This window comes from Rhinopithecus roxellana, chromosome 10, assembly GCF_007565055.1.
Source record: "Rhinopithecus roxellana isolate Shanxi Qingling chromosome 10, ASM756505v1, whole genome shotgun sequence".
In the NCBI taxonomy this organism is placed as follows: Eukaryota; Metazoa; Chordata; class Mammalia; order Primates; family Cercopithecidae; genus Rhinopithecus; species Rhinopithecus roxellana.
In genome coordinates, this window is record NC_044558.1 from 70,485,764 (window position 1) to 70,509,557 (window position 23,794).

At 36.8% G+C, this 23,794-nt stretch overlaps 1 protein-coding gene across 1 annotated transcript; it reads left to right on the plus strand.

Moving 5' to 3' along the window:
* The first annotated feature begins 20,232 nt into the window (after positions 1–20,232).
* On the plus strand, positions 20,233–22,643 carry LOC104677385 (ubiquitin-fold modifier 1). Its single transcript, XM_010382397.2, has one exon. It carries the CDS (start codon positions 20,288–20,290, stop codon positions 20,543–20,545), a length of 258 nt encoding a protein of 85 aa, XP_010380699.1. The 5' UTR covers positions 20,233–20,287; the 3' UTR covers positions 20,546–22,643.
* The last annotated feature ends 1,151 nt before the right edge of the window (positions 22,644–23,794 follow it).

A 23,794-nucleotide genomic window follows, 5' to 3' on the forward strand; every position in this document is an offset into this window, starting at 1 on the left:
GCCCTGCTTTTTCCCCATCTGTGTGGTTTTATCTGTCTCTGGTCTTTGATGATGGTGACGTACTGATGGGGATTTGGTATAGGTGTCCTTCCTGTTTGAGAGTTTTCCTTCTGACAGTCAGGACCCTCAGCTATAGGTCTGTTGGAGATTGCTTGAGGTCCACTCCAGACCCTTTTTGCCTGGGTATCAGCAGCAGAGGCTGCAGAAGATAGAATATTGCTGACAGCGAGTGTACCTGTCTGATTCTTCCTTTGGAAGTTTCCTCTCAGGGGTGTACTCCACCCTGTGAGGTGTGGGGTGTCAGACTGCCCCTAGTGGGGGATGTCTCCCAGTTCGGCTATTCAGTGGTCAGTGACCCACTTGAGCAGGCAGTCTGTCCGTTCTCAGATCTCAAGCTCCGTGTTGGGAGATCCACTGCTCTCTTCAAAGCTGTCAGACAGAGTCCTTCGCGTCTGCTCAGGCCTCTGCTGTTTCCCCTGTTGTTTTTTAGCTGAGCCCTGCCCCCAGAGGTGGAGTCTATAGAGACAGGCAGGTTTCCTTGAGCTGCTGTGAGCTCCACCCAGTTTGAGCTTCCCAGCGGCTTTGTTTACCTACTTAAGCCTCAGCAATGGCGGGCGCCCCTCCCCCAGCCTCGCTGCTGTCTCGCAGTTAGATCGCAGCAGACTGCTGTGTTAACAATGAGGGAGGCTCCGTGGGCGTGGGACCCTCCTGGCCAGGTGAGGGGTATATTCTTCTGGTGTGCCCGTTGCTTAAAGCGCGGTATTGGGGTGGGAGTTACCCGATTTTCCAGGTGTTGTGTGTCTCAGTTCCCCTGGCTATGAAAAGGGATTCCCTTAGTCCTTGCACTTCCCAGGTGAGGCGATGCCTCGCCCTGCTTCAGCTCTCGCTGGTCAGGCTGCAGCAGCTGACCAGCACCTGATTGTCCGGCACTCCCTAGTGAGATGTCCCCAGTACCTCAGTTGAAAATGCAGAAATCACCGGTCTTCTGTGTCGCTCGCGCTGGGAGTTGGAGACTGGAGCTGTTCCTATTCGGCCATCTTGCTCCGCCTCTGTCTATTTTCTAGTATAGACAAAAAACTCCAGAATGGTTTGTGATCTGGTAATATTTTTTATTCTCTTTGATCTTAACGTGGGGAAATTTCAGTGACTATAACAATAGGAATGCTTAAAAAAGAAGTTATCAAAGCAAATTAGGGATATAACTTTACTGTTGAATGATTTACAATTCAGTAAGAAAGTCTTGTGCATTTATATTGACATTGCTTACATATAATATACTTGTCTCGTCTTCCTGTTTGGCCACCAAGCTTATTTAGAGCAGAGATAATGCCTTCTCTACAGCCTGTGAACCTACTCTGTGACTCTGTGCAGTGCAACGTCATTCGTAGCCAAACAATCACTCTAGAATGAAGGATAAATAAAGACCTTTTAGGAAATAAAGACTAAGGGTCTACTTTTTGTGACTTGTTCTACTTCTACTTTCAAGCTTAAGTGAATTTTGTTCCAGCTTTTTCTTCATTTACACTATTCCCCTCTTTTCCTTCTATATTTTTTGTCAAAATACTGCTGATTTTTCAATGTACAATGCAAATGCCAATTCTTCTTTGATGTCTATCTAAATACCCTAATAGAACTTAATATTTCCTTTATCTATATTCTTGATTTCTGCTTTGTATTGTATTACTTACATGTCTTTCTCCTCTATTAGTCACAGAGTTGTCTTTGGAACTAATGGGTGATTTAAATGCAGGTCTCTGGGGAGGTGAAGTGGGTAGGATTCAGGCTTTTTACGGCTATTTTAAACAGAGATGCTTCGCTTTTGTGTTATAAACTTGGGAAAGCCAATAGAATTTCTTTGATAAAATCTTTTAACTGCTAAAAGCCAAAATTTAAAGATGACTACCAAAATTTGTAATTACTTGAAGGATTATTTTATTAATTTCTGTATTTTGGCAAACATGGAACAGAAAGTTTTCCAGTAAAGGGCTATATCTGCCCAATGAGATCATTTAAAAGAGCTGTATTGCATTTTAGCTTAAAGTATAGTGAATAAAGTCAGTATTACTGCTTTAACAACAGTCTTTTTCAAATGTTAAGCTAGGAGAGTGACAGAACCTCAAGTACCAGTGGAGGGGCAGGAAAGAAGAAAAAGAATCAGGGCCCCTGGAAATGATTTATGAAGAAGAGTGGTGCGACTTTATGGAGCAGACACTAACAGATGGTTCATACTTTTTTTCATTCCCACAACTATCCCTCCTCGACCCTGCTCCTGGAATATACATTCTGCACTAACACAAGGGCAAAAAGCTCTTTGGAAGATCTATTGGAGCCATGTGTAAATAGCACTTGGGCTCCTAACACAATGACGACTCTCAGCATCCCCAGGCTCCAGATTCACACTTGTGGGTATTGTGGGTGATAAAGTTTTTGTTTTTCATACTCTTGTGTTAACAGACATGATTTATCAGAGTCTCGGAGAGTCACAGGTGTGCTTTTTTAAGCTTCTAGTCTAGACAGAAAGTATGAAAACATTAGTCAACCTCCTCCAAATTGATTTAAATGAATCATGAGTGGATTTCCTCCAAATCCGTTGAACAAACCTCAGTCATTAATATTTTTCATTCTTTAAGGAATCAGAAGTGATTTTTAAGAAAATACGAAACATTCTTTTTAGAAACCAGATATCCTTAAAAAAACTAATTTATACTTCATTCTGCTTAAACATAGCACTAAAATTCAATGGAACTTATAAAATATGTATTTTACTCCTGGAAGTCTTTGACTTAATTTATTAATTTTGGCTTAAACGTAAAACATGTTTCTAAAAATATGATACTATTAAACCTGAACATAGAATTTGAGATTGGAAAGATTTTAGCAGTTTCTGATCTAACCATCTTTCAATGCAAGATCATATCTAATAACAGAATCTTCACACTTTGGCATTTTTTGTTAGAAAACTCTCTTTTCAGAAAGCCGGGCACCTCATAAGACAGCCAATTTCTTATCCAGTACTACTTGTCATATCTTGACATTGCATTCTATCAAGCCACAACCTGCCTACAGAAGTCATGTTCCCAGAGATCAATTGTTGTTAAACCTTCTGGGAACTTGCAGAAGCTTAATCTCTCTCCCAGAAAAGTTATTTAAATATGTAAAGATATATACAGGCATACTTCAGGCATATTGTAAGTTTGGTTCCAAACCACCGCAATGAAGTGAATATCACAATAAGCCAGTCACACAAATTTTTTGGTTTCCCAGTACATATAATAGTCATGTTTATACTATACTGTATTCTATGAAGTGTGCAATAACATTATGTCAAAACATTTATATACCTTAGTTAAAAATATTTTATTGCTAAAAAATGCTGACAATCTTTGGAGTCTTCAGCAGGTTGTAATCTTTGGTGGGTCTTGCCTTGATGTTGATGGCTGCTATCAATCAGGTGATGGTTGCTGAAGGCTGGCGTGAATAGGGCAATGTCTTCTTTTTTCCTTTTTTTTTTTTTATTATACTTTAAGTTCTAGGGTACATGTTCACAACGTGCAGGTTTGTTACATATGTATACATGTGCCATATTGGTGTGCTGCACCCATTAACTCATCATTTACATTAAGTATATCTCCTAATGCTATCCCTCCCCTCCTGCCTCCACCCCATGATAGGCCCTGGTGTGTGATGTTTCACTTCCTGTGTTCAAGTTTTCTCATTGTTCAATTCCCACCTGTGAGTGAGAACATGTGGTGTTTGGTTTTGTGTCCTTGCAATAGTTTGCTGAGAATGATGGTTTACAGCTTCATCTGTGTCCCTACAAAGGACATGAACTCATCCTTTTTTTATTGCTGCATAGTATTCCATGGTGTATATGTGAAACATTTTCTTAATCCAGTCTATCATTGATGGACATTTGGGTTGGCTCCAAGTCTTTGTTACTGTGAATAGTGCCGCAATAAACATACATATGCATGTGTCTTTATAGCAGCATGATTTATAATCCTTTGGGTATATACCCAGTAATGGGATGGCTGGGTCAAATGGTATTTCTATTTCTAGATCCTTGAGGGATCACCACACTGTCTTCAACAATGGTTGAACTAGTTTACAGTCCCACCAACAGTGTAAAAGTGTTCCTATTTCTCCACATCCTCTCCAGCACTTGTTGTTTCCTGACTTTTTAATGATCACCATTCTAACTGGTGTGAGACAATATCTCATTGTGGTTTTGATTTGCATTTCTCTGATGGCCAGTGATGATGAACATTTTTTCATGTGTCTGTTGGTTGCATAAATGTCTTCCTTTGAGAAGTGTCTGTTCATATCCTTTGCCCACTTTTTGATAGGGTTGTTTGTTTTTTTCTTGTAAATTTGTTTGAGTTCTTTGTAGGTTCTGGATATTAGTCTTTTGTCAGATGAGTAGATTGCAAGAATTTTCTCCCATTCTGTAGGTTGTCTCTTCACTCTGATGGTAGTTTCCTTTGCTATGCAGAAGCTCTTTAGTTTAATTAGATCCCATTTGTCAATTTTGGCTTTTGTTGCCATTGCTTTTGGTGTTTTAGACATGAAGTCCTTGCCCATGCCTATGTCCTGAATGGTATTGCCTAGATTTTCTTTTAGGGTTTTTATGGTATTAGGTCTAACATTTAAGTCTTTAATCCATGTTGAATTAATTTTTGTATAAGGTGTAAGGAAGGGATTCAGTTTCAGCTTTCCACATATGGCTAGCCAGTTTTCCCAGCACCATTTATTAAATAGTGAATCCTTCCCCCATTTCTTGTTTTTGTCAGGTTTGTGAAAGATCAGATGGTTGTAGATGTGTGATATTATTTTTGAGGGCTCTGTTCTGTTCCACTGGTCTATATATCTGTTTTGGTACCAGTACCAGTACCATGCTATTTTGGTTACTGTAGCCTTGTAGTATAGTTTGAAGTCAGGTCATGTGATGCCTACAGCTTTGTTCTTTGGCTAGGATTGTCTTGGCAATGCGGGCTCTTTTCTGGTTCCATATGAATTTTAAAGTAGTTTTTTCCAATTCTGTGAAGAAAGTCATTGGTAGCTTGATGGGGATGGCATTGAATCTATAAATTACCTTGGGCAGTATGGCCATTTTCACAATATTGATTATTCCTATCCATGAGCATGGAATGTTCTTCCATTTGTTTGTGTCCTCCTTTATTTCGTTGAGCAGTGGTTTGTAGTTCTCCTTGAAGAAGTCCTTCATATCCCTTGTAAGTTGGATTCCTAGGTATTTTATTCTCTTTGAAGCAATTGTGAATGGGAGTTCACTCATGATTTGGCTCTCTGTTATTTGTGTATAAGAATGCTTGTGATTTTTGCACATTGATTTTGTATCCTGAGACTTTGCTGAAGTTGCTTATCAGCTTAAGGAGATTTCGGGCTGAGACAATGGGGCTTTCTAAATAAACAATCATGTCATCTGCAAACAGGGACAATTTGACTTCCTCTTTTCCTAACTGAATACTTTTTATTTCTTTCTCCTGCCTGATTGCCCTGGCTGCAACTTCCATCACTACGTTGAATAGGAGTGGTGAGGGAGGGCATCCCTGTCTTGTGCCAGTTTTCAAAGGGAGTGCTTCCAGTTTTTGCCTGTTCAGTATGATATTGGCTGTGGGTTTGTCATAAATAGCTCTTATTATTTTGAGATACGTCCCATCAATATTGAATTTGTTGAGAGTTTTTAGCATGAAAGGCTGTTGAATTTTGTCAAAGGCCTTTTCTGCATCTATTGAGATAATCATGTGGTTTTTGTCTTTGGTTCTGTTTATATGATGGATTACGTTTACTGATTTGTGTATGTTGAACCAGCCTTGCATTGACTGGGGTGATTTCTTAAAATAAGACAATGATGAAGTCTGCTACAGAAGATTTCTCTGTAGCATGTGATGCTGTTTGATAGCATTTTACCCACAGTAGAACGTTCAGAATTTGAGTCAGTCCTCCCAAACTTTGCCGCTGCTTTATCAGTTTTATGTAATACTCTAAATCCTTTGTTGTCATTTAAATAGTGTTCACAGAATCTTCACCAGGAGTAGATTCCATCTCATGAAACCACTTTCTTTGCTCATGTATAAGAAGCAAGTCTTCATCTGTTAAAGTTTTATTGTGAGATTGCAGCAATTTGGTTACATCCTCAGGCTCCACTTCCAATTCTAGTTCTGTTACTATTTCTACCACATATGCAGTTACTTTTTCCACTGATGTCTTGAATCCCTCAAAGTCATTCATGAAGGTTGGAATAAACTGCTTTCAAATTCCTGTTAATGTTGATATTTTGACCTCCCCCTGTGGATCACAAATGTTTTTAATGACATCTAGAATGGTGAATGCTTTCCAGCAGGTTCAATTGACTTTGCTAGATCCTTCAGAGGAATCACTACCTATGGCACCTATAGCCTTTAAAAAATGTATTTCTGGAATAATAAGACTTGAAAGTCAAAATGATGCATTGATCCATGGGCTGCAGAATGGGTGTTGTGTTAGCAGGCATGAAAACAGCATTCATCTTCTTGTATGTCTGCATCAGAGCTCTTAAGTAACTGGGTGCATTTGTCAATGAGCAGTACTATTTTGAACGGAATTTTTTTCTGAGGACTTCTCAACAGTGAGCTTAAAATATTCAGTAAATCATGCTATAAACAGATATTCTGTCATCCAGGCTTTGTTGTTCTATTTAGAGAGCACAGACTATTAATTTTTTTTACCCAGTGTGTTCTAATTCAAGCAGATGTGATTTGCCGTTTCTCTGATACCTGCTTAAATGGTATCCATCTGTATAGGATAAGCCCTGTCATCAGAGGATTTTGAAGCAGACTTAAAAGTCCACAGCATGTAATATTTTGCTGAGGCATCATTTTAAATTATGAGTATTGCAAGGCTGGTGTGTGAACATGAATCATAGAGCAGGGAAGAAAGGCTAAACAAACACACAGAGCCTACGCCCCCCAGTCCTCAGTGCTACTCTCTGTGATACATTATTTCATTTAGTTGTCAAAATATCCCATGATGCTTATATTATTCCCCCCATTTTAGCTATGAGGTCACTGATGAATTACATGCAGGTATTTGGTGACAAACATCTTTGGACATATGTGTCATAATTTCAAGACATATACTCATTTTATCCTTTATTCTAGATTACATGCCTCTTGTGATCAGAGACTATTTGATGGCCCCATTCTTTACCACCCTCAGTACTTACGACAATTTGTCAAACTCTATAGGTTCTCAATCAATGTCTGAGAAATGAATAAATGATAAGGTTTAAAAATTCAGACAGAAAAAGTGTATAGGGGTCATTAATTGGCTAACTTAAGTGGAAAGGAAATATTTAAGAGGAAAGTAATATGTGGTAAAAAAACAAAACAAAACAAAACAAAACAAAGCAACAAATTAGTAGAGCCAGAGAAAATGCAAAATAAACCCCAAGTAGCATAATTGTGATTTTTAATTTAATGAGATATTTTCAAGATCCACCGAAAATATTAATGGATTATGACAAGAGTACATTGGTAGTTGTATTTTGACTCACTAAACTGGAAAGATATTAGGAGAAAGAAATTTAATGGTAAAATATTGCCAACACTAGGTCTGCTGCAAGTTGCCCAGAGTCCAGGTGAGTGATTTAAGTAAAGATTTAATAAAAATGACAAATCTATTTTAATGTAAAAAATTATTGCTAAATAGCAATGTGCATTTTTTTTTTTTTTTTTTTTTTTTTGCTAGGGCTGCCATACAAAGTACCACAAAGTATTTCTGTGTGACTTAAACAACAGAAATGTGTTGTCTTATAGTTCTAGAGACTAGAAGTCCAAAATCAAGATGTTGGCAGGTTTGATTCCTTATGAGGGCTGTGAGGGAAGGATTTGTTCCCAACCTCTCTCTGGCTTGTAGATGACTGTCTTTTTTCTATATTTCTTCACATCCTCTTCCCTCTATGCATGCCTGTCTGTGCCCAAAGTTTCTCTCTTTATGAGGACACCAGTCACATTGGATTAGGTTGTACCCCGACAACTCCATTTTAACTTGATTATTTTTGTAAAGACTCAATTTCCAAATAATTTCACATTTGAGGTGCTGGAGAATCAAACTTCAGTCTATAAATTTGGGGTAGGAGTACACAGTTTAGCTCATAACATAATGTGTAAGGTAATCCTGAATAACAATAACAAGAATTAAAAGATGAACACATCTAATAATTATTTACTGAATTCCACTTATACACCAGACATGGTGCTAGGCATTCAAGGTACCAAACTAAGTAAAGATAAGATACATATATCCTTAAGGGTTTTATAGTCTCTTGGATGAGGCAGATAAGTAAGTAACTAATTACAATGCAATTCATTTAGAAGTATAATTTAAATATTTACAAAGTATCATCTAAGAATAGAATGGTGGGAAAGTTAAAAAATAAGAAAAGGCATCAGTGAGGAGATCACTTTTAGGTTAAGTCTTGGATGATGTAAAGAAGCTTGAAAAATTAAGTTGGAAAGCAAATTCTACCAGAGGAAATAGTATGGTTTATTCTCAGTAATGTCAGATTTTTAGTATGAAGTACATGTTGCGAGTAAAAGATGAAAAGTTTGAAAGTTAGCTAGGGAGCCTATCAAGAATGTCATGCAAATGAGATCCATTAAATTATTTTAAGTAGAGAAGTGATTTATAAAGATTACCCTGAAGGCTATTTTAAGAGTACCTTAGGAAGGAATAAAGAGCCACAGAGCCCAGGTAAGAATACATTCGACTAGTCAGATGAGAGACCAAGAGTGCCTTAATGACAAGAGTAGCAAAATGGAGAGCAAGGTATGGAAAACAGAGAAATGCACACAATAGACTTGACAAGATTTAGTGAGCAACATGTGGAATTAGGTGGTTGTTTAGTATGACTCCTAGATTTCTGAAGTGTGTACTGGGTGGATAGTGTTGGTATTAAATAATATAGGAATACAAGAACAAAGATTTGGGGATAAAGATAATTCATCCAGTTTTGAACACATTGAGTTTGAGATGCTTGTGAGGCATCCAAGTAGAGCTGTTTAGTAGAAAGAAAGAAATACATATAGGCAGATCAGGAAAGACATGTGGTAGAGATTAAGCTTTGGTAGTCATCAGCATACATATTCACTCACTTGTATAGCAAACGTTTGTTGAGTACCTACTAGATCCCCAGAATTATGCTTTTGGTGAACATGAAAGCTAGGGGACTAGATTGCGATACCCTAATGAAAACTTGAAGAAAATATGACCCAGGTTCTGGAAAACATCAGTATAAAAAAAAAGTGACAGAGAAAGAGGAACTGATAAAGTAGATAAGAATGATCAATCAAAAAGTGAAGAATTTGAGAAATTGAAGAATAGCAAGAGGGAGATGTTTAACAGTATTAAATGTTATTGTAAGACAAGATAAGGACTGGAATCAGGCAGGGTTCTGCCAGGAAATAGCTGCCCCCCTCAAATGGGGTAATTAAGGAGAGAATGAGAGAGAGAGAGAGAGAGAGAGAGACAAAGAAAGAGTGAGAGACAGCTGTAGAAGAAAGCCAAGAACCTCCTGACATAGGTGATTGTGGTCATGAATAGAAAAATAAAGTTGCAGCCAAACCACAGGATGGCAGGAAGGGAGCTGGGTGAATACCTTCCATACTCTGGCCTCTTATGGTGTCTCCCATCGACAAAACCCAACAGGATGTCAGAGGAAAAAGTTATTGATGTAGTTCATATAGGTCAGCTTCTCTGATCAAGAAGCAGAGTGGAGGGCCAGGTGCGGTGGCACACGCCTGTAATCCCAGTACTTTGGGAAACCGAGGTGGGCAGATCACAAGGTCAGGAGATTGAGACCATCCTAGCTAACACGGTGAAACCCCGTCTCTACTAAGTATAAAAACATAATAATAATAAAAAAAAATAGCCAGGTGTGGTGGCGGGCACCTGTAGTCCCAGCTACTCGGGAGGCTGAGGCAGAATGGCGTGAACCGGGGAGGTGGAGCTTGCAGTGAGCTGAGATCCTGCCACTGCACTCCAGCCTGGATGACACAGAGAGACTCCATCTCAAAAAGTAAAAAATAAAAAATAAGAAAAAAAAGCAGCAGAGTGGAAAAGAGAGAGTAGACTTGGTAGGGTCAGTGGAGAATATTCTGTTTAGGTTTTAAAAGATATTGTACTTGGCAATTTGATGATCAAGGGTAGGGTGAAAGGAACATGATAGAATGAGGGTAGAAGCCACATTGCAGTAGGCAGAGGCACAAATGAGGTGTGAAAATATAGATACACCTGTAGCCTTTCAAAATACTTAACTGAGAAGGGAAAGAAAAAAATAAGATCTGTTTTTTTAGTTGCAAGAAGATGAAGTGTTGAGGGAGTTAAGACATGAGAGATTTAGTGATATATGTAGGCTGAATGAAAATATTGAGTGGGGAGATGCATATCTGCATTTCTGATGAAGCAATGTGTAAGGGGACACAGGTTATTAGAATCAAGAACAGGAGAAAAGAGTAACTTTTGACGTATGTCCCTCCTTCTGACCAGCGAGCTTGTCTATCTTCTTGTAGCACTTGACCTAGTTGGATGTGCCCATTCTAGTCCCCAGTGGCAACAAATGCTTTGAACCTGGTCCAATGGCAAGCAGAGGTCTGCTTTTGCACAGGCATAATTTTTGAAACCTTATCCTTGAGGAATGTCCCCAGGCAAAATTCAGTGACCTCAGATTCCCTGATGTACAGAGAGATACAACTACTCTTTCTATTTTAGATACTCCTCAGTCATCTCTGCTTTTCTCTATGCTTCTGTTCTTTCTCTCATTCTCTCTCTTAAAAATTTCCCTTGATTACTTGTCTTACTCATGGTTCAAAATTAACCCCTTTAGCCATCTATAGCCTAGAGAGGTAGAAACATAGGGTCCATTATTCACCAGCAGTTGTGACCAGCAGAAGATCCCTTCAAGAAGTGTGAGTAGACATTCCAGAACACCACCATTTCTCTTTTAATCAGAATTTTAATTTCTGCTTCAATCCATCCATTTTACACCATAAGTGATACTATTTTATTTAAGAGCTTTCACGAACACTCATATTTGAACAAACTGATTGAATATGAAACTGCATTTTTCAGGTTTGGTGCTTGTGATATACAAATTCTAATTTACTTTAAGTTTTATATAATGGGCAGATTGAATTTAAATGATCATACTCAGAAAAATCTCTGTGTAGTCAAAACCAGAAATAAATGTGTAAGATTCTGTTACTGCAAAATAGCAATGTTGCACTGCGATCAGCAATTTAAACAGCCTAGCACATATTTATAGTTGGCATCACATATATGGTCTGTTTCTGCCTCACTTAACTCTGGGATTAAGATTTGAACCTGACCTCCTTGCCCTTGAGTTTATCTACCTTTCAAAGAAAACAAATCATTCCTGCCCAAAGTTAATTATAATTCACTTGTAGTCGATTTACTAAATTGCTTCCAGATCTGCATTTTAAAAATAAGCAAACTAGAAAGAAATATTTGCTCTTTAAAAAGAGTTTTTGTTTTTGTCCAAATGTACATTTTCTTTAGCTACATACGTTCAGTTAATTTTCTCTGTAGTTTAAGATGGTGCCTAGAAAACCTTTAAAGAGTTAGAATGGACATTGCTGTAGAAGAGTGCCTTAATGTTCTGTTGCTTTATCACTCAACTATTATGATCTGGGAATGCAAATTTATTTGTAAAAATTGGCAAAACACAGCTTTCTGGGAAAGTTTTATCTATTAACCAAAAGTAGAGAGGACACACACAATTCCTTTCCTGTATCAATACTGATTGTGGCTATCTTAGGACTGTGTTGGGAAAGATTTTGAAGGTGGGGGTAGAGTGTTGCAGAGAGCTGTTTAGTTGTTGATCTCAGCCAGATGCATGGAATGGGAAGCTGTGCTGTAGCTCCCATCTCAATATTAATGTCATATCAGAACTAAGCAAGTAACATTTCTCTTAAAAACAAGCATGTCAGTAATAAAATACAGCATAGGAAAAAAGCATGTGTTGCTATATATATTTTTGTGTATGACTATGTATAATTCTTTGATCTACTTAGATATTAGCTGTCCAATAAGTAGTCAGAGGCATTTGAAGAGAGAAAAAACATGCCCTCATACCTGCTACCTTCACTACTGGGGGCTACCAGGATATAAGAACATAGGACCTAGCTCTACTCCTTTCCCAAATGCAGGAGTTATAGGAGGACTCCCAATAGCAGACCAAGACCACAAATTTTACCTGTCCCCAAATATAAAGGAACAAATAGGCTTTGTTGCTAAGGGAGAATAGAATGATAGGTGGCTACAGAAAGGGTTCTCATGTTGATGTACCATTAACTCTGCGGCAAGAAGTTGAAGAAAGGAAAACTGACACTGTCTTACATAAATAAACAGGAATGTAAGGATAGGGAGTAGCAGAAAAGAGAAGGGAGAGAGGGAAAAGATAGGCCAGACACTATTTCAGGAGGCTGCATCCTAAAAATAAATGTGCTAAGCAGAGAATTCCTGACTGTGGGGTAGTAGAATTTTTAACAATAGTGATTCTAACTTTCCATTCTATGCTGTGACAAAAACCTTCTCCATCTTCATTTTCACAAACAGTGTAAAACCATCAGCCTTCAGCACATTTTGGGGGAAAAGAGTCTTGTTTAAAAATAAAAGAGGTTTGTTTATGGAAGCTCTGAAGACAACCCTCACTGCAGCTATTTTTCTGTTTGCTCTTGTTCTAATTTGGACCACCATTCACATTGCTGCTAATCACTGCCTAGAAAACTTAGATTTCCATTTATTTTTGTACAGTATAACTATCACCATGTGGATGTCAGTAGGGTGAAGAATTTTGGGAGGTAACACTTTTCTTTACTATTGCATCCCAATATTCCCCACAGAATCCCTCCTCATAATATTAGACAGGTTTGGAGTACTTTTTTTCTCTTGTTTTTCCAACACACTATATGTTGTACATTTTTTATCTTCCAACTCATTTACTAAAAAGAGTGCATGTTTGTATATTATTTTCACTGCTATATTTCCCACAAACTAATAATCTTTAACAAAGTAGGTATTCAACAAATAGTTGTTAAACAAAAAATAAGTAAACAAGTATTTTATATTTTATAAAATAATTTACATTTCTTACATGCGATGCAATAAGATATAATCTACACTAGTCTCAAACGTACTGAATTCTAAAACTGTGAATCAACAATCCACAGAACTAATTTCATGACCCACAAATGATCATGATTCATAGTTTGAGAAACAGTGACTTAAACATTAAGCAAGAATATTCTGTGTCCAGCATAATGGCAAGAGCCCACTGGAACCCAGATTTCCAACTAATTACAACAAAAGGATCTTGACAAAAACAAAAAGGAACTACCTGAAGACTGTAAGAAAATTAACAAAATTAGGAGACAAAGAGTCGAAAGTAAATGTACAAGGTATATTTTCCATTTTTTTCTCTTATGCTTTGCTCCAAGGGTGAGCCCCAGTCACAGAGCAGCACATCAGCATAATAGGTTAAAACTTCAATAGGAAGCTCATCTTTACAACCAGAGAAACCAACAAAGAAGATTCTGGGGCCTGGAGAGAGGAGAGAATCTCAGAGAAGAGAGAACCAGAAAGGAGAATCCCTGATTCTGTGTAAAACCTACAGATGTTTCAGGTGCACTTATTCTTTATGGTGCAAGAGACAAGCTCAAACAAGTGGATTAAGTGTTTTTGGAACTGAACTGAGATTTTAACCACCACACAAAGAAAGTGAGACAGAATTTGTGATCTAAACCTAGCCATGTTGATTGCCTGCTAAATAAAAATCAACATTCTCCAGAGTATTATAACAGAACCTAGAGTCTACACAACATGACATTCACAATGTCCAGGATACAATTCAAAATTATTCAGCATAAAACCAGGAGAATGTGGACAGTTATCAAGATAAAAAAATAAACAGATTTCCTATATAACCCAGATGTTGGAATAATCAAAAATTTTAATGCACTTATTACAAGTAGGTTTTATGAAGAAAGAACATACTTGAAATGAATTAAGATAATTTGCCATCACAGAAAAGAAACTTTAAAATTAACTAAATGGAAAGGTTAGAATTTAAAAAGTAGTTTCCCCAAAATAAAAAAATTCACTGAATGTGCTCAATGGCAGAATGTAGATGACAAAGTAACCTGAGGACAGGTAATTTGATCAAATCTGAAGAACAGAGAGAGGAAAAAAAAAGAAATGTGTGACAGTATAAAAAGGTCTAATGTACATGCAATAGGAGTTCCAGAAGGAGAGGAGAAAGAGAATGGGATAGTAAAAAAATATATTTGAAAAATAATGGCTTGGAGTTTTCCAGATTTGTGAAAGATAAAAATGTACATATTTAAGAAGTTCAGCAGCTCCACAAACCAGATAAATTTTTAAAAATCAAATTTAAACAAATAATACTAAAAATTCAGGAAACCAAAGATTTTCTTTCAATCTTATGTTTTTTTCCTTTTAAGGTTACATTTCATATATCCAAAGGAGCAATGATTTGAACGATGGCATGTTGCTCATTTAAAACCTGGGAGTTCAGAAGACAGTGCGGTAACATCTTTAAAGTGCTGAAAGAAAAGAACAGCCAACCTAGACTTTTACAGCCCATGAAAATATCCTTTAAAGATACAGGTAAAATAGGAAACTTCTGGTCTCTATTCCAGCTTCATTCTGACAAGTAAAAGCTAAACAACAGAAAAATCAACAACCATTTCTTAGATCTATCAGGGAAGTGAGGACACAGAAAAATGCTGCTTCCCAAATTGGAGAGACAGACAGGTAAATACCTATTATCACAATTTACTGGAGTAGAAACCCATGAGCAGAAACTCTGAGGGAACCAGTGCCAGGGTATGAAAACTTGAATTGTATTTCATGAATTACTGGAGGCTCAGTGTGAACAAGTCTGAGTTAAGAACTCCAGAGGACCCAGTCATAAGGAGGCCTCCATGATTTTGTGAGTTTTACCTGCAGGAACTCTACCACATCCTTACAGTGAATGTTGGAGAAAAATCCTCTCATACCTGTAATAGGAGGAGGGGAAAAAGAACCGTTTTGAAATACACTTGAGCGTTCTGTTTTTAGCAAAGCTTGTCCTCAGAAGAAACTATTTTACCCCAGCCTATTCTGCTGGTTTTTTTTTTTTTTTTTTTTTCCAGCGCCTAAACCTCCCTTTGGGAAGGGACATACCCATTTCCAGCCAGCTGCAGCCTTCCACACACGGAAAGGAAATTCCCAACTCCGACTCCCTGTAGCGTTACACGTGGGAGAAGGGAAATACCTAAGTCGGGCTTCCTCTAGCCGTCATATCCCATCCAGCAGGGTAAAAACTGTGAAGTACTCATGAAGTTGACAGTCCAGGGGCATAACCTTACCAAAAGACTGACACCTTATCATAGGACTATAGAATGCTTCCTGATATGGTTTGGCTGTGTCCCTGCCCAAATCTCACCTTGAATTATAACAATCCCCACGTGTCAAGGGCTGGGCCAGGTGGAGATAATTGAATCATGAGGGCAGTTTCCCCCATACTGTTCTCATGGTAGTGCATGATCTCTCAAGATCTGATGGTTTTGTAAATGGCAGTTACCCTGCACAAGCTCCCTTGCCGGCCGCCATGTAAGACATGACTTTGCCTTTCCTTTGCCTTCTGCCATGATTGCGAGGCCTCCTAAGCCATGTGGAACTGTGAGCCCATTAAACCTCTTTCCTTTAAAAATTACCCTGTCTTGGGTATGTCTTTATTAGCAGTGTGAGAACAGATGAATACAATTCCCCTCCCAACACATGTTACCAACATATTACTAAAGGCCTATTTACCAGAGTTCTTTCACCTAGTGTATCATGTCCACCTTTCAACAAAAGGTTACAATGCACACTAAAAGCCAACCCCCACCCATCGCAGTTTAAAGAGATGGAAGAAGCATCAGAATCAGGGTTAGATATAGCAGGAATGTTGAAATTGTCTAACCAAAAAGTTTTAAAATCTGTAATTCATATGCTAAGAACTTTAATGACAACATGCAATAATAGATAAATAACATAAACAGAGAGAATGGGCATGGTGGCTCACACCTGTAATCTCAGCACTTTGAGAGGCTGAGGTGGGTGGATTGTTTGAGGCCCATGCAAAACCAGCCCGGCTAACGTGGCAAAACTCCGTCTCTACTAAAATACAAAAATTAGCTGAGTGTGGTGGCATGTGCCTGTAATCCCAGGTATTCAGGAAGCTGAGGTACGAGAATCATTTGAAACTGGGAGGCAGAGTTTGCAGTGAGCTGAGATATCGCACCACTGCACTTTAGCCTGGGCAACAGAGAAATGGAAATTTTAAGAAAGAATAAAAAAAAAAATGCTAGAGATAAAACACAGTAGCAGAATTAAAAACATCCCTTTGATGAACTGATTAGTAGGTCGAACGTGGCTGAGGAAAGAATTGCTGAGCTTGAGAATATGATAAAAGAAACTTACCAAACTGCAAAGCAAAGAGAAAAGAGACAGAAAAAATCCTAGAATATCCAAAAACTATGGGGCAACCAAAAAAGTTTACTATATGCGTAATGAATATAATAGAAATACAAGAAAGAGGAAAAAAGACAGAAGCAATATTTAAAATAATAATGACTGAGAATTTTCCCAAATTAATGCCAGACACAAAACCGTAGATCTAGGAAGCTCAGAAAATATCAAGTGGGATAAGCACCCGCACCCTACCCTCCAGCAATAACTACACCTGGGCATGTAATAGTCAAATTACAGAAAAATCAAAGGTAAGTAAAAAATACTGCAAAAATCCAGAGGAGAAACACTTTATCTTTAGCAGAGCAAAGCTAAGAATTACACCCAACTTCCCCTCAGAAACTATGCAAGCAAGAAGAGATTATAGTAGAATATTTAAAATATTTGGAGAAAAAACCCACCAATCTAGAATTATGTACCCTGTGAAATTATCCTTTAAGTTGAAAGACAAATAAGGGCTTTCTCAGACAAACAAAAATTCAAGGACTTAGTTGCAAATTATATAGGTGTGTGCACACATACACACACATATCCATATATATGTGAACACATGAATGTTTATGCATAAGTGAAATGAATGACAACAATTATATAAGGAATGGGAGAGAGAAATTAGGAATAAAGATACAAGATACTTGTACTACCTGTGAAGTGGTATAATGTTATTTGAAAGTAGACTTCAATTAGTTGTAAAATTTTTTTTTTTTTTTTTTTTGCTTTTTAAACTTTTTTGTTTAAAATTAAGACACAAACATACACATTAGCCTAGGTCTATACAGGGTCAGGATTATCAATATGACTGTCTTCCACCTCCACATCTTGTCCCACTGGAAGATCTTCAGGAGCAATAACACCCCTGGAGGTGTCATCTCCTGTAGTCCAACACCTTCTTCAGGAATACCTCCTGAAGGACCTGCCTGAGGCTATTTCACAGTTAGTGTTTTTTTTTTTTCTTTTCTTTTTTTTTTTCTTTTTTTTTTAATTATACTTTAAGTTCTAGGGTACATGTGCATAACGTGCAGGTTTGTTACATATGTATACTTATGCCATGTTGGTGTGCTACACCCATCAACTCGTCAGCACCCATCAATTCATCATTTATATCATGTATAACTCCCCAATGCAATCCCTCCCTCCTCCCCCCTCCCCATGATAGGCCCCTGTGTGATGTTCCCCTTCCCGAGTCCAAGTGATCTCATTGTTCAGTTCCCACCTATGAGTGAGAACATGCGGTGTTTGGTTTTCTCTTCTTGTGATAGTTTGCTAAGAATGATGGTTTCCAGCTGCATCCATGTCCCTACAAAGGACGCAAACTCATCCTTTTTTATGGCTGCATAGTATTCCATGGTGTATATGTGCCACATTTTCTTAATCCAGTCTGTCCCAGATGGACATTTGGGTTGATTCCAAGTCTTTGCTATTGTGAATAGTGCCGCAATAAACATACGTGTGCATGTGTCTTTGTAGTAGAATAATTTATAATCCTTTGGGTATATACCCAGTAGTGGGATGGCTGGGTCATATGGTACATCTAGTTCTAGAATATAATACCACACATCTACAGCCATCTGATCTTTGACAAACCTGAGAGAAACAAGAAATGGGGAAAGGATTCCCTATTTAATAAATGGTGCTGGGAAAATTGGCTAGCCATAAGTAGAAAGCTGAAACTGGATCCTTTCCTTGCCCCTTATACGAAGATTAATTCAAGATGGATTAGAGACTTAAATATTAGACCTAATACCATAAAAACCCTAGAAGAAAATCTAGGTAGTACCATTCAGGACATAGGCATGGGCAAGGACTTCATGTCTAAAACACCAAAAGCAACGGCAGCAAAAGCCAAAATTGACTAATGGGATCTCATTAAACTAAAGAGCTTTTGCACAGCAAAAGAAACTACCATCAGAGTGAACAGGCAACCTACAGAATGGGAGAAAATTTTTGCAACCTACTCATCTGACAAAGGGCTAGTATCCAGAATCTACAAAGAACTCAAACAAATATACAAGAAAAAAACAAACAACCCCATCAAAAAGTGGGGAAAGGATATGAACAGACATTTCTCAAAAGAAGACATTCATACAGCCAACAGACACATGAAAAAATGCTCATCATCACTCGCCATCAGAGAAATGCATATCAAAACCACAATGAGATACCATCTCACACCAGTTAGAATGGCAATCTTTAAGAAGTCAGGAAACAACAGGTGTTGGAGAGGATGTGGAGAAATAGGAACACTTTTACACTGTTGGTGGGATTGTAAACTAGTTCAACCATTATGGAAAACAGTATGGCAATTCCTCAAGGATCTAGTTGTAAATATTTATTGCAAACTCTAAGGAAACCACAAAAGAAAGTTTAAAAACAAGTATAATTGATATATTAAGACAGGAGAGGAAATGAAATCATATAAAATGCTCAATTAAGACCATAAAAGGAAGAAAAAGTACAGAAGAAAAAATAGGAACAAAGATGCCAATAAAAGACATAGATTGCCAGAGTAGATAAAAAAAAGCAGGGTCCAACTATATGTTGTTATGAGAAACTCCCTTCAAATATGAAGACATATGCACATTAAAAATAAAAGGATGGAGAAATATTAACATACTATCACTAATAAAAATAAAATGGGAGTAGCTATGTTAATTTAGAGCAGAAAAATTACCAAAAATAAAAAAAAAAGAGAGGCATTAGGTAATGACAAAGGGGTTAGTACTCTGAGAAGACATAACAATCCTCAATGGGTATGTGCCCAACAACAGAGCATCAAAATACATGAGGCAAAACTGATAGAACTGTAAGGAGAAATTGATAAAACTACCATTATATTTGTAGACTTTTACACTCTTCTAATAGAAATGGACAGATCTAGCAGGAAGAAAATCAGTAAAAACAGGATTGAACTCAATCTCACCATCAATCAACTGGATAAGAATGGGACACAAGGGCCAAAGAATAATTCTGGAAAGAAATTTCAAAATATTTTCAATTAAATGAAAATGAAAATACAAATTATCAAAATTTGTGGATGCAGTGCTGAGGGAGAAACTTATAGCATTAAATACAGAAGAAACTTCTTTTCTAATATATGCATTCAATGCTATATGGTGGTAGTGGAGGGAGAGTTGTGCATGTGTGAGGACAGGAAGTATATAAGAACTCTGTGCTCTTTCCACTCAATTTTAATATGAACCTAAAACTGCTCTAAAAACTAAATTTTATTAATGAAAACAAACCAGATAACACTTCATACCCAATGGAATAAGCTGAATCTAGAGTGACAATAGCAAGTGTTATTGAGATTATGTTACAGAGAGCTTGGGTTGCTACATATTCTTAACAATCCAAGTGTTGTTGAGAATATGAAGTACCAAATTCTTCTACATTGTTGGTGGGAATGTAAATTAGTACAAACACTTTAGATAATAATTAGATATTATATACTAGTTCCAAAATATGCATACCTTATGATCCAGAAATTCCACTCATAGGCATATAGCCAACAGAAATACATATATATGAGCACCAATAAATATGTACAAAAATGTTCAAAGCAGAATTATTCTTAATAGCCTCAAACTTGAAAGAACTCTAATACCTGTCAATAGTAGAATGAATTAATAAATGCTATACAGGAAGTCGTGCTACCCCGGGGAGTTAGCGTCTGTTCTAGATTCATCCCGGCGCCACCATGTCGAAGGTTTCCTTTAAGATCACGCTGACGTCGGACCCACGGCTGCCGTACAAAGTACTCAGTGTTCCTGAAAGTACACCTTTCACAGCAGTCTTAAAGTTTGCAGCAGAAGAATTTAAAGTTCCTGCTGCAACAAGTGCAATTATTACCAATGATGGAATAGGAATAAATCCTGCACAGACTGCTGGAAATGTTTTTCTAAAACATGGTTCAGAACTGCGGATTATTCCTAGAGATCGCGTTGGAAGTTGTTAATATCTGCTACTTGGAACATAAGATTACCTTTCAGAATAAATATTGATATTTTTTGTTGTTGTAAAATTGAAATCAGGCATTTAACATACTATGAAAACACCAAGAGTCAATGAATAATGAAAGGGGACTCATCTGTCCCTTTTTGCTGTCCATACTCTTCCTATGAAGAGGGAATGCGTATGAATTAAGGCTACTACGGTCACAGAAGATCATGGTCTTTGATGCTACCTCACAACACAAACAGGTAGTTCGTTGGGGGCAAATGAATTAGCCAACTGTTAACTGGAAGCTTTTGATAATTTTTCTTTTAGAACAATTTGGAACATTAAAATTTACTGAATCGTATATATTCATCTGAGTTAAAAATATAAAAAGAATTATGGACCCTGGATGGCAATTTGCTTGATAGCATCTGATTTGCAGACACATAATTTGATTTTTAATTAAATATATAGGTTATGATGAAGTGAATAGACATATCAGTGAACAGTTGACTATATTAAAGTTTTATCATTTCCTTTAAGATTCCAACCTCAGTTATATAAATTTCAGTTTAATATGAACCAAAAAATTAAAATTTTAATGTTACCCTTAATGTGTGTAAATTGATGTCCCATACCAGCTTTTAATGGTGGACTTACAGAATCCAGTACTTTTAATGGTGGGAATTTACAATACAGTAGAAGCATCCTTTGCTGAGTTATACATTCCTTTATCAATCTCTTTTGATACAACATTTAAAACAAGTAGCTTCAAGAAACCATTGGTGTTTTGAGGATAATATTTCTAAATAGCATTCAGGAAGAGAGTATTATTACACAGATCTGAAGATCAAAAAACAGCTCAAGGAAACGCAGATCAGAAGTGCTGATGAGTTATATTTATTGAAAACTCAACTTTTAAGGAAGTGCTAAGATCAGTCACCCATGTGAATAAGAAGCCAGGAAAGGAAAGATGGGGAAGCCCAGATCACCAGACTTCTGTGAAGGAGGAAAGCAACAGAGGAAAACAGTGAAAGGGAACAGAAAGGGGTAGCAAAGTGTTACAGAAAAGCCAACTGGATAGACAAAACTGCAGAAGGTGTATGTTGGGGAGAACTGAAAGAGAAAACAAAATACTTGAGATAGTCTTAAGCAGAAGAAGGCAATTAGAGAAAACAAAGTATCTACTGGACTTGTCAACATACAGACTTCAAGATATCTGTTATGAGAATCCAAAGAATGATGTGTAAGGGAAGATTTTATTTGCCCTTCTAGAAGAAATCAGTATCTATGCAAATCTTGAAAGATGAAATCAAAGCTCATAATGATTCAGAGTCAGTGCTTGACCTTCTGTATTCTGAATGGTGAACTCTGGAAGCAGGGATTGTGTCTGTCTGGCTCTTTTTAGAGCTGGAAATGTAGTGGCTTTCATTAAATACTTGCTGTAAAGTATTACTAAGACCAATTATTAGCTTAGCATGTTTCAGTATCTTCTCTGTCATAGGCCCTAAGTTCATTAGGGGGAAAAAAAAAGAAAATTAACAGAATCCGCATTTGAAGTGTGCCGTTGGTACTTGTTTATGAAATTACCAGATATTCATAAATGTGACAGATGAACAAGAGGATTATGAATTATCAAAGGAAAAATATTTGCTGAGGTGAAAAAATCTGATGTTTGAGGAAGTTTTTATTTTTTTTTATTTATTTTCTTTTTGAGGTGGACTCTCTGTCGCCAGGCTTCTCTTGCCTCAGCCTACTGAGTAGCTGGAACTACAGGCATGCGCCACCACGCCCAGCTAATTTTTGTATTTTTAACAGAGACAGGGAGGAAGTTTTTATTTTTATAAACAAAATCTGATGTTCAGAGGCCCCGTTTTTTACAATAAATGTTGAGTGTCAGTTAAGCAGGAATTTGTGAACACCCATTTGCTGACTTTTTGCTTTAATTTACATTTTTCTCCACTCTGTTTCTAGCACAACAATTTGCCTGCTGTGTTACAAAAATAAATTTATATTGTCCTGTGCCATAAAGTGATATATTTAATATTTTTATTCTTTGGATTTGAACATTGTAAGTTCCTAAAAACATTTTATTAACTAGACATTTTGTTATTAAATAAATGTGATCTGTCATTTCTTTGTGCAGAAAAAAAAAAATAAATAAATAAATAAATGCTATACATTCATTGATGGAATGCTAGATGATAAAATTAGCAACTAGATAAATATAAGCAACATAATATTGAGGTGAAAGGTGCCCAAAATTTAAAATGTATGATCTTATTTATTTAAGTTAGTTTAAAATAAATTGAAACTACAATATTTAGAGATAATGTTTGTGTTACAAAATTACAAATTAAATAAATAGTTATAAATTTTAAAGCTGATAAAATAAAGATATACTCAAAGGTAAAATAAGATAATTTGTTGTTAGCATAGTCTACAAGAAATTTTTAAATAATTTATTCAGGGAGAAGAGGCATAATAGCAGAGGGAAAGGTATGTCATCAGGCATGAAGAAAGAACAACAGAAGTGGTAAATATATGTGACTAAACAGAAAAGATTATTTTTTACTCTTAAATTCTTTAAGATATGTATAACACTTTAAAGCAAAAATGACAACACTGTCTGCTGTGTTTTTGAGCAACTGTAGATTATATTATATCAAACAAAGTATATAGACAGAATGTCAATAAATAAGTTAAAATGGAACATTAAAAATATTCAAAAATCCCAAAGAATGCAGGAAAAGGAGAACAAAGGAATGAAGTCAGTGGGAACATATAAAAAAGAAATAATAAAATGGTAGACTCTTAAACCAAACCATATCAATAATTATATTAAATGGTCATGTTCTAAATACACCAATTAAAGATAGAGATTGATAGAGCACATAAAAAAGCAAAACTCAACTACACTTTGAAATAAACCTCAAATATACCAGCACATATAGACAGAAAAAGATATACACATGGATGGAAAAGATCTACCATACAAACAGTATACATACAAAAGCTGAAGTGAAAACTTTAGTATCAGATAAAATAGACTTTAAGACAAATGGTGTTGCCAGAGATAAATATTTTATAATGACTGAAATGCCACTTCACAGTTCTCTTCTCCTTTCTATGACTGATCCTTCCACCTGCCTTCTAGATTCCTTCTCCTCCCTGCTTCTCCAATGATCCTCTCTCTCAATCTCTAGCTCAAAACTTCACTTCTTCCCCTTTTAAATTCCTTTACGTTACTCTGCAAGTATATTCAAGC

Bases quoted from the DNA above. Each gene is read 5' to 3' on its own strand.
- LOC104677385 (XM_010382397.2), top strand. From the start codon at position 20,288: ATGTCGAAGGTTTCCTTTAAGATCACGCTGACGTCGGACCCACGGCTG.